Genomic DNA, 16,622 nt, shown 5'->3' with positions numbered 1-16,622 from the left:
AGAGAGAGATAATCCGATCTTAAATTGAAGTATTTCAAGTCATCTTTATACTCACTATCATATTTAACGGGTGGTGTGATTGTCGTTCGAAACTCCATCAATTGAAAACAACTTATGAGTACGAACGAGCTCTATACTCTCAGAGTTAAGTAGCTATTATATATAATAGTATTATAATATAAGATAATATATTAGATATAATAAGATAGGAAGTCGACGAGAACGTGAATCCTATATAATAATAAAAGAATATTCCCATAATTAAATAAAATAAATAAAGTGTTATTATAAATTTTGGATAAATATGAAGGCTAAATTACATAATAATTCCCCCTGTCAATATCCTTTTCACTTTCCCGCCCCTTGTCATTTAAAACCCCTTAAACATTTGTATTATTGTTAAAATGTTCACTTCAACCACCTTCGTGACTAGATTATGGTTCCGTTTATAAAATATTTATTATATTTTTTATACTAAAATATACCCTCATCCGCCTCATCGTCAAACGTTGCCGTCTCTATTCATCGGCCGCTCACCTCCTCCGCTGCATCGCCTCGCCCACTATCCGCATTCTCCTCACTTTAAAATTCCATACAAAACGCCAACTAAGCCGCATTTTCTCCCTCACAAATACAAATGCTATACGGTATTATGACCCATTATGCATCTACATCCCTCGCACCAACGGCATGCCCTTGATACTTTCCAGCAATGAGTTCATACAACTTAATTAATGGCGAAATAAGAAAACCAATTAATTGACGGCCCGAATGCCTAAAATATCGTCCAAAACTGCGCTAAACACCATTTAGTCAGTGATTTAGGTACAAGACGCCATCGAGTTCTAGGAATCACGGTGCTGTATATGAAATAGGAAGGCGACCGAAAGGATCGCTGTATATTCCCTCCTAATCATCCATTGACTGTAATGCTTTACTTCTAGCGCAAGCTTCAAATAAGGTATTTCTACCATGCAATTCATATACGCACCTTTTTAATTTCCGTCATGTCAAAGTATATCTTTGCCCCACTGATGGGCAGAATATGTCAAATATAAGAAATGAAATACATGTTGAGTGCAGTGTTAAGACCCGGAACTAACATTATGTTGGCCGCATATGTTTTAACTCTAAATTAATCTTCACATCCTTTGGCCACCGATGCATTAATCTCCAAGGACATGAATCACCTATGCATTTAACTGTATAAGCCTTGTGCGTCAACTTTATGATTTCATTTGCAACTTGTGAGCATATGTCATTCCCATCAAAAGTGATGCAATATAAACTATGATTATCACAAAATACCCGACCAACCTGCCATAAGTCATACAATACAAGCACAATTCGTTCAAAATCTGCGGACAGATCAAAAGTTCACCGTTCTCAAAACAATGACACACTATTGGTCCATCCACTGTTCATCACCTCTTATACAAATTGCTCTGATGATCCTCCTGGCACTTTAATTCTGATCATCAACATTTTCATTATTACAATTGATAACAATCTCAGTAATATGACTATTCTGCGAGGATAGTACGCTTATCATGATCGCACATCACAGTGGTAGCCTCGCCACAAATCATTTCTATTAAGACCAAAACCGAAGATCATTGTTAAACACATCCTGATACATTAGAACCCGTCTTCACTAACTTGTTGCACCTTCAAGCCGTGATTTCCTAATACCGTCATTTTCGTTCCCACTGGGACTTATGATCTAAAGTCATGCACACTCATGAGAGTAATGAAATTCTGTCAATTATTTCGTAATTAAATTCACTTTCTATAAAACGAAATAAACGGTAATGATTAAATTAATTATAGCATATTCTATACCCATTCTCACAAGAGACGCCTTACTGCCACCGCATGTGGCATGGGAAACTAGGAGTCCATGGCATGATCGATGGTAGTGGAGAGGAGATGACACCAACAACTACATTTCGGGAATTCATAGTCGCGCTACAATTGATGAAGAAGGATACAATGAACAACAATACGCACTTACTACGCGATCCAAGACTTAATACAAATATAATATTTAAACTAACATAACATAGTAATATTTTGAGCAATTTATAATATCAATTTCAATATAATGTGTCAACACACGAAACATAATAAACTTATAATATTGTAATAAAATTATGTATATTAATATTTTTAAAATAAAATTCATTTTCAATATAAATTTATCATTTTTACGTATACATTATTTACTATAACTCATTTTTTCAAATTTCAATATATCAAATGATACAAATAGAGTTTAAAATATGACCTAAATTAGTTGCTATGCTTACCAAAATATAAAGCAAAAGCAACAAGTTATATTTAAAGAACATAAAATCTATAAAACATATTCCAAACCACTACAATTTTTTTTCAAATTCTCCACTCTAAACCTAATGAGGACCATGCTGGAGCAATGCTGAGAGTGAGAGAGGGCGCAGCGGCGGACCTTGGCGATGCATGCGGCCAGCAGAAGCTTCGAACACAACCGACGACTAGGCTTTCAGCGACGACGCGTGTGAGTCGCGTCAAGATGGCTTAGAGGAGATAGATGAGACGCTCGGAAGATGAGGAGAAAGGAAACGTTCGCGGGGCTAAGGATATTTTGTATTTAAAGGGCGGTGAAGCCGTTCCACCGCATTAATGCGTGTGAATCGTTCACTCGCAATTTAACAAGGCAGTGAAATCGTACCGCGCTTTAAATGCGCGTAAAACGCATTTAATAGAATCGGTAAATTATTTAACCGCATTCTTAATTATTCACACATCCCATCCTAGTGCTGACTCTGGCCTATCTGAGGCTATTGTACAAATAAAATTTAAAGCAGTGATATTTTTTATAAAAAAATGCATCAACTAAGTATTAATTGTTTTCGCTTTCTCCTGATAGCCAGCATATAACATATGTGCGAAAGTGATAGACATGACTTTCTTTAATTCCCATTTTATACTCCAGTCCAACAAGCGACTGTATGACTCTGATATTAATTCTCTACGGTCAGATTTTACTTGGGAGTGAGATGCACTACTATCAATAGTGACACAGCTGAAAAGTGGGGTGCCTTGAGTTTAGCTTCTTGAATTCAACACTTTCTTTGCTAAAAGACAACTATGGTGAAGATAAAGTTCTAATAATACTGCCTTTCGTTTGTCCTGTTGGTTGTTTTTCATGTCCGTATATCTTAGAGGTTTTCCAAGCATAGAAATAGTTTGCAGTTCTTATCTAAGTATTCAAATTTTACCTGGACTCTTTATTTTTAATTCTTGGGCTTGTACTGTTTATATATCCCTTAAGGAATATTGTTGAAATACACAACAAATATTTTGAAATAGTAGATATGGACTCTCCAGCTAATAAACAGCACCTTTCATCACGTTAGTATAATTAATTTATCTGATGATTTTTACTCGAGCAACATAATTTCGACTTAGATGAAACTGCTTTTAAGTGTTCTAAATGCGTTGGGAAACTCTCTTTCCCCACAATATACTGCCAGATAACCTTGAATTTTTAGGGTTAATTACATCATTGTCCGTAACCTTTGCACCATTTCACTTGGTTCCGCCAACCGCTCTTTTATTGTCAAATCGAAATCCTAATCTCTTAGATTTTAATTGGCAATTAAGTGCCAGCCGTAAAAAAGTGTTAGAACATAACAATCACACGTAGCGCCTAATTGGCTTACTTTCTGCATATCCATTTGATGCCTAAACTTTCATATTTTTGCACTTTGGTCCCCAAGAAATAAAAAATTCAAAATTCTAAATTTAAATTCAAAATTAATATTAAATAAAAATTTAAAAACTAACCGCAGATTAGAATTGAATTTGAATTAAGCACAATTTTTGAAATTCTAAAGCTTTAATTTTGATTTAAAGCTTTATTAAAATTTTGAATTGAAATTCAAATTTTAAGTTTGAATTTTAAATTGAATTTAAAATTTGAATTCAAACTTAATATTTTGATTTTGATATTTCAATTTGCATTTAAAATGAAAATTTTGAAACTGATTTTTAAATTTAATATCTGAATTTAAATTTAAAATCATATTCAAAATTTTGATTTTAAATTTTAAATTTGTATTCAAAATTTAAACTTGAATTTAAGATTTGATTCCGATTCTAAATTTGAATTTAAACTTCGAATTCAAATTCACATTTTGACTTTGAAATTAAATTAGAATTAGAATTCAAAATGTTAATTTGAATTTAAACTTAAATACAAAATTGGAATTTAAATTTGAATCCGAAATCAAAATTTATATTTAAATTTTAAATTTTAAATATTTCTTTGAATTTATAATTTAATTCGAAATATAATTTAAATTTAAATTGTGTAATTAGTTGGCGCTGACACCGCGCCTTCGTGGCGCTGACGTGGCGATCCTGTTAATTTTAACACTTTTTTAACGACCAGGACTAAATTGTAATAAAATCAAGAGTTTAGAGATTTGATTGCCAAAAAAAATGTTGCGGACCAAATTGAAAAACAGTGCAAAGGTTGGGGACCAATGGTGTAATTAACCCAATTATTTATTCTCTTTAGCTATAGCATGTTGTATGCACTTTTTGCATGGCCTCTAGATTAAAATTTCTGAATCAATGCTATTCTAATTTTTAAATCAACCTTAACATAATAAAGAAGAGTCCAAAAATTGCGTACATTACAATTACATGTTTATTAGGGGGATATTAATTTTAACACTGAATTTGGTGGGGTTGCAATTGCACCATGAAATAAAAGAAATTGAGTCCTAGTGATTTAAAGGTTCGGGACAAAATTGAAACTACACTAGAAGGGTTGATTACCTCTGCTGCAACTTACTTTTCATTTACATAAAAAGATAGGATTTTTCTTATAAAAATAAGAGCAGACAATAATATGTAACCATCTTAGATTTGAGAAATTGGAAATCGCTAATTTGTTTTGTGTGCTACAGAGTTCAAGGATTTCACATTTCAACATTTCTGATATTTTTTCTGTTATTTGATTGTTTAGGTGATTATTTTCTTCTATTGCAGTCAGGCTTTGAAGAATTTGTGAGGGATAAATACACGCTCCTTCCGGAGACAAGGGAAAGGATGATGGCAACAGAGGTCACTACTTCTTGGAGGTAGGTCTTCTCATACCCTCAATTTAATTTCCAATAAATTATCAAAAGCCTATAACAATTTAGGCTCGTATTTATATTCCTTTTTCTTTCTTCCTGTTATTTTGTTATATTGGCTGAACACAAAAGCAAATAAACTCTTTATTTGTTGATGTTCTGTTGAGCTTTTTAAATTGACGTGTGAGGGAGAGAGAAAGAACTTTGTGTTTACAATTGATGCACGGTAAAATTTTCTCAAGAAAGGAAAGTTTGCTTCTATAATCATGAAAAAGATCATCATATGCGAAAGGGAATGGGTATTTGAGTAAATTTGCTATGTTTTACTTAGAAAAGATTTTGGCAAAAAGCCAAACAGGAGTAGCGACCACTAGTCTTTCATCAGCCTCTAGGCCTATTGATAAATGCTATGAAGTCTTTTTGGGTTACATTTGTTTTCACCATTTTGTTCTCTTATTATTTTTCTTCTTTTTTTTCCTTTTGGCTTTTGTATGAGTATAGGTATACATATGACCATGTTTCTCAGATACCTCCGGACCCATTTTGCTTCACAGAAAGATACAAAGATGTAAAGAAGGTTCTGGAAGAAACCTTCTTTGGGCCCCCGGATACAGGAGTATACAGCCCTTCAGTTCAGAACACTCTGTACCTTATGGCAAAGGCAGTGCTCAATAGGTGGTTCTTAATTACTTTGTAATATGAAAATAATGACATTTAAAATTTGAATTTCGCTGCGATAGAATCAGACCAAATATTTTCGGAATTTGTTTTCAGGTTCCAGGATATAGCTTCAATTCATCTCCGAATGCCTAACCTCCATTTCTTGCCCGTAAATCTATCTAGCAAAGAGAACCCAACCATGGTGAAGGTGAGATCATAATTGTACGTCAGCATTAAGCCTGGCTCCTACAAGATCTTCTCTGCTTCAAGTAGCAGTAGCCAACTTTCTGGGCAAGCGAAAAGGTTGGAGCCTTTTGATGGGGCAGGAAGTTCAAATGAGCTTACAGGCCCCAACTCCAAGTAAAGGAACCCCTATTTGATGCTTCCACTTCTATTGCAGCTAGAAGCAGCTGTTGTATGGATTTAAAATGAGAGAGCACTAGTCCTTCAAACAGCTTTACTCCACGAAGCTCATCTAATTTCTCAAGCATTTTCAGCAAATTCCCATCAAAATGGAATGAAAAGCTTTTTAACTAATTCCTTTTCTGGTAATTTACAGTTTGATAATGATGTTTATGTGCCGACCGACGAGCCACATGGAACAATAGAAGCAACCTTGAGCCGCACCATGTCCAAGATGTAATGAGTTGGTTCGTGCAAATCAATATACTCGTCATGTTTTACATGCCAGAAAAGTCAGTGCTTGTCTATCAATTTGAACTTTCTATCATCTGCTTAGGTGACCTCTTGTATCCTTTCATGATGCGTGAAATAAGTTTGTAGCATGCTTTGCAGGCCCCGGCTTGGCTGAACTTTGAATACAGAGGGCTTCTTTAGATTCCTAATCTCTCATGTGAATTCATCTTTTTATGTGGGCAGTGATGGTTGGAAAATTAGTATCTCTATCATATAAGGCTTTTCACAGTTGCTCTGTAATGTTGTCTTTGGAAGACTCAGCTGCTTCACACTCGAAAGCGCACGCTGAATACGCTCTATTTAACGCAAGTCCATCTTGGCTTTTCGTTCGGATTAGTGGTTTCGGGCTTTTCTATCGCCAAATGCTGGACTTGCGCTTCTTCTAACAGTAGGCCATGGGAAGTATCATAGTTCTTCTAGCCTGCTGCTCTGAAGCACAATATTTTGGTGTATTTAATAACTTTTCTCCTCTCTGTGAACCGCAAAATTTCGGTTGTCAAACTTTCAAATTTAATATTTAATAATTCAAACTTTAAAATAGTATTTGCAGAGCTCTTATCTGTTTTACTTGCATACACTGCATTAATACATTTATCGACGCGCAAATCCCATTTAAAGTTCTAAATACTGGTGATGAGTGAAAACCCAGAGCCAAACGCAAAAATTGGCAGTGGCTGATCTAATTGCGGAGGAAAAAGGGTAAATTGCACGTTTAGTCCTCAAACTATTGCGCGCATGATATTTTAGTTTCTAGATTTTAGTTTTTGTAATTTTTAACTTGAACTTTTAAGATGTTGCAACTAAATCTCACAATTCGATTTAGTTGATTAAATTTTAACATATTGTTGATCTAAAAAGTGATATAATATCTTAATTACTAGCATATTAATCAATCACGATACAAATACATCACCTCTACACATCACCTCTACATGTTCGAGGATTACTAGCATATTAAATTTTAACAGATTCCTAAAATTACAACAAAAGTTCGAGGATCACAGTGTCACGAGCCTCCAGAGTTTGAGGACCGCAAATGTGCAATTTACCCTTCTTTTTTGGTCTATAAAAGTTTCAGCACACGGCACAACTTGAATATCACTGCTGCATGTTCAAACAAAATCATGCTTGAAGCTTTGCCTCAATGAGCAATAATCAACAGTTATTCCCAACCATACTGACCAAAAATATACCTTCTAAAGAAACACAACAAAAAGATTTTCACTGAACCAAAAACTAGTATATAATCCGTAGACATGACTAGTCAAAGCAATTACCCTTGAAGAGAAGGCTTCCTTTTTCCTGTATTATTTTTTCAAGCACCACAAGAGAACACACTCCATTAGATTATATAAAAAACAAATATTGCTACGCTAGTTCAGTAGTAACAATACAGGGATGGATCAATTATTTCTCCACAGTAATGAATTTATCAAAGGGCAAAATGGGCAAAATAATTCACTCGCAAAAACATGAAAATTTCATTACTCATCATTATCTCAACGCGGTTTAATCCTTGCTAGGTATCGATTTAATTAAGCCAACGAGTTCAACATAGAAACCTAGAGAAGTGGGTAACATTTAAACTATACTTCCGTAGCCGAATCCGATTGCAAAAGCGGGCTAAAGAACTTCAAAACTTCCTCATAGACAGGCTTCTTAAAATCCACGGCCTGCTCAAGAGATCCAATGGTGAAAAGAATTACCATATTGCAATTTCTCTTTTCAATATGAGAAACGGAGAATAGTTATTACAAAAAATAAATAAATAAAATAAAAAAAGGAAAGTTGTACCCACAAGTTCAATTACTTGCTGAGGCGTCATCCATGACCACTCCCCAAATTCTGGCTTTTCAGTTCCATCACCAGAAAGATTGATCTCTTCCTCCTTTCCAGTGAATCTAAATAAGAACCTGCATGTGTTGACGGGAAATGAGCTAAATAAGCATAGAGAACACAAAATTCTTGAAGTTGAAATATTAGTATGTATATCAACAATGCTACAAACTAAATGATACTAACAACCAAGAAACTAATAGAGGCAGGAAAAGGTAGAGGTTCGTGAAAAATTACTTGTTTAAAGTAAAGCAGCCAAATTGAAGGATGAACACAAAGCTTAAGTTTCGTTCTTTCTGCTAATGAACCCGAGCTATTTCGTTTCTTGGCCGCTAGTATTATTTAGTCTGTAGCATTGTCGATATGCATACTGTCGGCCTAAGGTTTCCAACCTTAAATTAATTTGATGATAACAAATATTGATCTTTTAAGACAATGCTTTTATCGAGTCTTCAACTTCAGGACATATCCAGTCAAATAAACCAGAGCTAAGACTGGATGCAGAAAGGATTTTCCACCTTGTTTCAAGAATAAGAATTCAAACATTCCTTACAAATCATCAAAGCGAAGTTGTTTGGGCTTCTGTTGCTGTTTTTAGGTCGAAGGCAGTTTCGGTTGACCTTAGGTGTCAGCTTGGTTGATCATTCTGCTATGAGAGAGAACATGAGATTTTGTCTTATGTCTCTGTCAACCATGGTCTAAGAATGGTGACTGTCTAGTCGTCAGAGCTACAACAGCCAAATTATTTTCAAAGGAAAGCAATCTAGCAAAATTAGCTGATGGACTCTTGACCACGGGTGTTAGGACAATCAGTCGCAGGATGTGATTTTTCGTTTTTTTTTTTTCATTTATGTTTACTACGGCTAGTTTCCTCTAGAACAAGGATGAAGGCGCCGCCCCGTGCCGTACTGTCACGGGGTTAGCTTTTTCGCCTCAAAAATCCCCGCGCGGCGCTCAAGTGTCGCACACCCGAGCCAGCCTTCTCGAGTCCCTTACACGGACAAGTCTCCCAGACTTAACAGCGGAATACCAATCCAAGCATTTTGCCAAGCTTGCTCCTCCACGAGACTTATAGCCCGGTCCTTCGCCTGTAATCGAACCCCTCGTCGAACTCCCCGAGTTCCCAACGAGCAACCCCGATACCGAGGTTGGCCACCAAGCTAGGTGTCTCCCGTCTTGCCAACCGATCTCTCCTCGAGAGTGCCTCTTAACCGAATGCCTTGTTGCCTTTCTCGCCAGCCCAAGGACATTACAAGTTCTCCCCCAACTTGTACAATATGAGCATAGCCGAGCGTCTCGCCTCCCACGCGTCTCGCCCCCGCGACTCATTCCGCACGCCTCTAGCGTCGAGGTCCGGGCTTCGCGACATCGCATGCCACGAAGGGCACTCATAACCATAAGTTCCTCACCATCGTGTCTCCCGCGCCTGACAACGCCCATGGCCGTACCGCCTACGCGGCCTGCTCGCTCGGTCCAACGGCTTACCTCCGAAAAGCTACCAAAGTGTGCGCCACAAGCTTGCTTGTCCCAACATCAGCACCTCAGCGTGACACTACGCACGTCCATGCTTCGCACCTCCGTGCTTCGCATTCGACCCGTGCGGCCCTCGTGTCCCATCGCTCCTGATAAGGGAACCAACAAGTCCACACCGTACTTCTCGACCGTCTCAACGACCCTCGCTTTGCCACGGCGCTCCGCGCCCTTGACTCCCATAGGTTCGCCTCATAAGGCCCCATACAAACGAACCGGCCTCGCTCCGCATCGCTAGCCACTGGCCCCTCCTTGGCTCGACCACGCCTGGCCGCTTACCCCATTGGTCCAGTCTCTCAAGGTTCACTATACGGATACCGATACCGCTTGCCTCCTTGGGTTCCGCCCCTCGAGTCTCGTAGGCCACCCGCCTTACGAATTCTCCCTCGGCATGCCTCCCTTTAGCGTCCCTATCGAGTCTCGCCTCCTTGGCCTTCGTGGGCGCCGCGCCCCACGAATCCCCGCTCGGCACCCTTGCCTTCGCGAGCCTTGTCCTTTACGGAGGACCATCCGTCGCTAGACTATCCCTCATCCGCTCGTACGCTCCACTACAGAGATCCAAGCCGGCATAAGGTAGCGCAAGCGATCCTAGGGAGGAAGCCTCCCGGTATTCCCCGCTTCCGTAATGTCGTCGACCTCTCGCGTCTCCGACATTACCCTAGGCCCGTGTCCCTTCAACCGTCCATTAACCGGCTACACGGAACGCTAGGCTTGGCTACTCCGCTAGCCAAGGGACGACCCATATCCTATGGGTCGACGGGGGAGTCGGGGCCACTTACGAAGTGTCCACCCCTCCTCTAATACCCTTACGAGGCATCCACTCCTTTGGCACCCCGGGGGTACAAAGGTGCTCACCGAGGGGTACGTTTTCAAGCCCCGCATGCGGCACCTATTTCCAAGTCATGGCATGGGCCATTGCTAGGGAATTGCCTCCGTTGACTTGACAGCGACTCCTACCTGACGGAACGCTTCAACTCCGCAACTCCATAACTTCGTCAACCCAAATGCCTACCAAGTTTGGCCCTCAAAGGTGTCACGGTCGAGACCCAACGATCGACCCGTGACAGGCTCCCCCACTTGAATCATCGACGTCCTCGTCGATGCTCTCCCACTTCTTTAAATTCCTTTGCCAGCAGTACTACTCTTCCAGACCAGAGCCACCCACGGCCTTGGCATCGCATGCCACGCTGACCTGCCCTCGAGTTCGTCTGCTTAACAACGCTTCTTCAAAGCCTATTGGTCCTCCTCGACCAACCATCTCATATACATGTTCTGTCCCTCCCTGAGTTAGAGCTCCCCAGCCTTGGCGCTTCGCTCGCACCACACTAACTCCTCCACGGAATCAGAACTCAAAACTCATAATCCCTCGGATTGCAAGGTTGTACTGGCACTCCTCCATAACTTGGTTCTCTCCATCAGAGCTACTCGGCCTCAACGCCCACTTCGCCCTGACTTAACCAAAGTTCCCTGAGTCCAGTAGCCAACCTTATACCTCCTTCTCAAGGAATAGTCCTCCGACTAAACTTCCCCTCTCTGGGATTCAAGGTCATATATCCATCGACCTTGGGTTTAGGGGTTAGACTCCAAACGTCCCTCGTCTTGGAGTTCTCCACGCGAATCAGCACGCTGCTCGTCTTCGCCTTTACCCCTCACCATAATATCAGGTTTCATGCCTCTCCCTAGGCGCCTGCGACAGATCGTCGATCCGACGTTCCCAGTCTTATACGGCGAGTCCTTCCACTCGACTCCCGATCTCATCTGCGGCGAGTTCCTCCACTTGAACTCCCGCTCGCACATACGGCGAGTTCCTCCACTCGAACTCCCGTCCTCATACGCGGTGAGTTCCTCCACTCGAACTCCCGCTTCCATTGTATTAAAGTTTGTCTTATTTAATCTTATAGGTACAACTCTTGTGGGTACTCATGCCATACGCGTGCCCTCTCCGCAAACAACTTTTGTCACCCCAATGCCTCCGCAATCGCACAACGTCGAGCTCCACCCATGGTCTCCTCAAGCTTTCAAGACTTCCGTCGGGACTAGCCGGCCTCGACTACTTCCTGCTCTACTGACTTCCCCACGGACTCTTGTCATGCCTCCTGACTGCTTTGCATTTCGACTACTTGTTGATGCACGGCACCTTTAGCCTTTGTCCCACAAGCCCGCTCAAGCCCTACTTCGTTAGGCTCTCGCAGAACTCCACTTCGATTCTCAATCAAAGTGTTCGGCCAAGTTCGAGCATATCGGACACCTTGTCTCTTTTCGCTCGCAACTTGCCATATCCCAACACTAGGGACACCACCCTCATGATTGATCGCTGAACGGAACTCAGTTCACTCTCTGCTTAGTCTGAACCGCAAGTCTGGTTGCCACGGCAATGCCGCTACCCTGCGCGCACCGCCCTTACAGAACTTCGATACCTCGACCCTTCCCGCAGCTGCGAACTGTCCAANAATTTTCAAATGTTACAGCAAGTATAGTTGTACTTTTCAAATAAAAAAAAATAAAAACAAAAGAATTTTAATTTCTATTCTACATCAGGTATAGTTGTACTTTATATACAAAATGCTTACATACATGTTAATTGATGAGTATAATAAGCTATACATAGCAAAAATTAATAATAATTTGTCTAAATCTTTCAAAATAACATTATAAAAGCTTATTGGAATAAAAAAAAAACTTAAATAAATCCGTGCCAAAGCGTGCCAGTAAAAGGTCGTGCGTATCTGTCGGCACGCAAGCGTGCCACGTGTCGGCACACAAGCGTGCCCGTGCCGTACCGTGCCAAGGACGTAACGGCACGCCCCCCGTGCCACGGTACTTTAAACCTTGCTCTAGAATATTTTAAAAAAAAGCTTCTATGATCTTCGTCCATCCCTGACAATCACATTATCATCAAGAGAGTTTCATTAGTGACTAAATTTATTATACTCAAGCAAGAGTGAATTCTTGTGAGAAAGTGTACAAGAAATGTGTCAAGAACACCATTGTAACTGGTTTGGTCTATCCTTGAAAGGCCATTGAAATAATAGAAGCTAGTGCCTTATAAAGGAAGATCAGTGTGTATGTAGTGATTTTGTGCCTCTCTCTCTCTCTCTCTCTCTCTCTCATTTTCATTGGTTTACTGTCGCAAATTTTCTTATTTCTTAGATTCTATCATAAAGTGCTGAAACCTAATTTCTCCTTTCTGGCTGACTACTACTGTTTAATTCGTTAATATACAATTATGAAGTAATCGTCGTGAACAAATGGGAAAACAAGCTGAAGAAATTATAACCTATTAAAAATTGTTATAAAAATATTAAAAATATGCCAACTAGAAGGACTAGATTGTCCACAAGCCAGAGTAAACTTGCTCTTCACATGCAATATTTACCAGCTGCAAAGGTTGATACACTAGGAAAAGCACAGATAGCTAGCAGTATGAACCCTAATATCAAGTTAAACTGGGATTAAAAGCTACTTAATAACATAGGGGGAGCAGATAAAAGGAGTTAATAAAATCAGCTGATAGCAATGAGTTGATAGAAGCATTCTGCTAGCAAGTAACAGTGATTATGAACTTATCTGCTGCATAAACATCACAAAAAACAGTATTTATTACATTCAACACAACCACTTCAGATTCAATTAATTTTCTACCAAGAGATTACCTTGCACCTCAAAGGATCTCTTATCAATAGCATACTAGCGTTCAAATGTCAGAAAACCAAAAGATTGATGAGCATACATGCATGATATCTGATTTACTCATCATGAGTAAGGTGTGAAAATTTGGGTTTGCAAGTCATGTTTATGTTGGTCCTGTTAGTTGTGTCGACTTGAAGATTCTGTCTGATATTTTCTGACTAGGCCCTGAATATTGAAAAACTTAATTCTGTTCTTAACCAAATTATATTGTGTTAGTTTCAGTTAGAAGGTTTGATGTTGTGCTATTTTGGCAACTTCCTAGTAATTCATGTCATGTTCAGAAAGTCTAGAAATAAAATATTTTTCCCAAAGTCCTTCAGAAAAAAATGAATATTGTTCTGAGTCTACTGAAAACAGCAAGCTGGTGATAAAAGATTAATAAGCAGTGAAACATTAAAGTATTAAAAATATTAAAATGACGAAGTTGGATTAATAGCCTGACTAATATAATTGATGTTTCTTTACCATTTCTGGGCTTGACCTTTCCAATCTGATCCCCATTGTTTATTCAATTTTTCTCTCACTTCCTGAGGGAAATCGTAAGTTAGCCAACCGGGAACCTGCATCCATATGTCAGATACAATTTTGTCTGTCAGTGATCATGAGGTTTCAACGTAAACCCACTTATTCAACGTACTCTTCTAGTAAGAACATAACAATCAATCTTTTCTGTATCATATTACGAACCAGAGAATACAATGAAATATGTTCAAGAGCACCGCAGAACAGACAAAATATATTTAAGTGTCTTCTGAAGAATATCATAGCCTTGAATTGTAGTTACTTAAGGCAAAACAAAGCTAGTAGGAGATAGAGCACTTACTGTTCCCTAGACAAGAATATTAAAAATAAAATATTTAGATTAGACCAGTATCTTCTTATTTGTTTTCTTGGAACTTTTGGCCTCTTGGCTATGTTCTCTTCCTGCCCTGCATTTCATGAAATAAATAGGGCACCATATTTCTGTACAGAAACAAATCCCTTGTACTTCTCTATGTTAGCACCTCTTAAAAGTGATTCTCAACTTGTACGGAAGAAATTGTCTTCTTTCCTTAACATTTAAGAGAATTAATCTAGGGCTTTTGATGCGAAGCCATATTCAAAGAGAGTTCGGTCGAGTCATCTTTTATTTATTTGAGTCAATTTTTGTATTAGGATAGAATTAATCTAGCGCTTTTGATGCGAAGCCATATTCAAAGAGAGTTCGGTCGAGTCATCTTTTATTTATTTGAGTCAATTTTTGTATTAGGATAGGATTGATTCGTTTAGGTTCTAAATTTTGTCTAATTTCGAAATTATTTTGTTTGTTAATTTGTCATAGTTGTTTTTAAAAGATTTAAAAGATTTTTTAAGGATCTATCTGTCACGCCCCGAGGCCCATTTTGTAAAGCCTTAATATATCAGGTGTCGTTTATAATTTGTCATGCTCCGGGATCTCATGCCATGATCTGACCTGCCTCCTCACCAATACCACCTACGGAAAACTGTGGGGTGAGAAACCAATCTGAGGTTTCTCAGTGGGTACGACAGAGCCACAAATGCAAGTTGTACACACCGAAAACGATACAAAAGAGATATAGAGACAAGTATAGAGAACTGAAAGTAAACCTACACTAGCAAGAGATATGAATATGAACAATAAACAATCAACATGCCGCCACTATAAAGAACCCATCTTTATATGCCTGAATGGACAAAAAGTCTAATGCTTATACATAATCCACAACCTGCCATATGATCAGATGGAAATAATGCGTACAGTAGCAAGAAGTGCATATGAATAGAATATATGACGAGAATCCGCTACTATAAAAAGGAAACCTACCAATTAATATATCACAAGTACAAGTAGTTAGTGTAAAAGCCAAATCCGTAACTGCCATATTGGTCCGTCGACCTCAGGCACTACCCGTCACTATAATGCACTAGACCTGATCCATGCAGATAAGTGCACCCATCGATGGCCAAACCGACTCGGTGTCTGTGAATACTCCTAAGCACAATGACAAATCAATGAGATGATCAACTAAACGTCGACGTAACCGGTAACCGTGGCGTAAAGCTGAATGCCTTGGCGTATAAACGCCGGAATCAGAGATCAAAAGATGGACCAATGTCACCTCACCTGGACCTAAAGGTCCCCAGATAGTCAAAATAAGCCTACTCTACATGTCAAATAACTGTTTATCACTATACAGGATAGTACTACAAGAATGTCAGGAATGAAACAAAGATGCTGACATGTAGAGAAAAGCGGGAATGCATGCCGTAAAGTAATTACTCAACAAGTAAAGAAATAGAAATCGAGTAAATACTGTCTCACTGACACCAACTCGAAGCACCTACCTCTACCGTAACCATGATCTGGGTCGTTGACCCCCTAATAGTGCCTCTTACTATTGCCCAGACCTATATAAAGTCCAACCCAGCCAGTAATTAGCTCAAATCCACTAATTACCCATACCTGTGACTAAAGTTACGAACCAAACTGATGTATGATCGGATTTCAGAATCCCTATATTTTACTGAAAACTCACCCGATCGTCGTGCCGGCTTGCCAGGACACCACCCCAGCGTATGGGGTGTCCCGAACCATGCCAAATACCCAACCTACCTTACCGCTGCCTCAAAATGCCAATCTTTTGCCGTTGGGACAGCCGCACGAAAAGTGCGCCAAAACGAAAAACCGAGATCCCGAAAATCACAGATTTGGCTTCCGGAATGACCATTTCGGCACCGGAACTACCAGTAGCCCTTTTGTTGCAACCAGAGGTGTCAAACCTCATCCTATAACCAGCCAATAAGGCTGCTACCCCGCTGCAAACAGCAGCAACCAGTGTGACATGAAACCGCCCGATTTTCGCATTTGAGGATTTTCGCATTTGAGGTCCAGATTAGCCCCGAATTGTTTCGAAACACTCCGAAAGTCATTCGACCATCCTCGCTGTCCCAAAAAACTCTTTTGGGTGTCGGGACAGCCGCACACCAAGTGGTGTGATTCAGGTGCACAGTCCCCAAAATCGCCATGCCGAGTTCCCAAAAATCGTTATTTTTGGCTCTGGAACCCATCTAGGGTTGCTCGGT

General features: G+C 39.6%; 2 protein-coding genes across 2 annotated transcripts in view; one reads left to right on the top strand and one right to left on the bottom strand.

Moving 5' to 3' along the window:
• Positions 4,900-6,694, top strand: LOC109704976 (uricase-like; the record flags this gene model as incomplete). Its single annotated transcript, XM_020225763.1, has 4 exons — positions 4,900-5,132; positions 5,628-5,801; positions 5,901-5,994; positions 6,346-6,694. Coding segments are annotated over 4 exons (585 nt in total), but the record flags the coding sequence as incomplete, so codon positions are not given.
• The window catches only part of LOC109710390 (nudix hydrolase 26, chloroplastic-like), a 32,993-nt gene continuing 24,195 nt past the window's right edge, over positions 7,825-16,622 (bottom strand). Inside the window, exons 4-6 of the mRNA XM_020232922.1 lie at positions 14,004-14,098; positions 8,281-8,395; positions 7,825-8,155 (exon numbers count right to left, since the gene is read on the bottom strand). Coding sequence (XP_020088511.1) covers positions 8,069-8,155; positions 8,281-8,395; positions 14,004-14,098 — 297 coding nt within the window. The 3' untranslated portion in view covers positions 7,825-8,068. The remainder of the gene's footprint in view (positions 8,156-8,280; positions 8,396-14,003; positions 14,099-16,622) is intronic.

Source organism: Ananas comosus, linkage group 1 (genome assembly GCF_001540865.1).
Source record: "Ananas comosus cultivar F153 linkage group 1, ASM154086v1, whole genome shotgun sequence".
Classification (NCBI taxonomy): Eukaryota; Viridiplantae; Streptophyta; class Magnoliopsida; order Poales; family Bromeliaceae; genus Ananas; species Ananas comosus.
The sequence above is the reverse complement of the archived record's forward strand: the minus strand, read 5'-3'. Positions and strand labels throughout refer to the sequence as shown.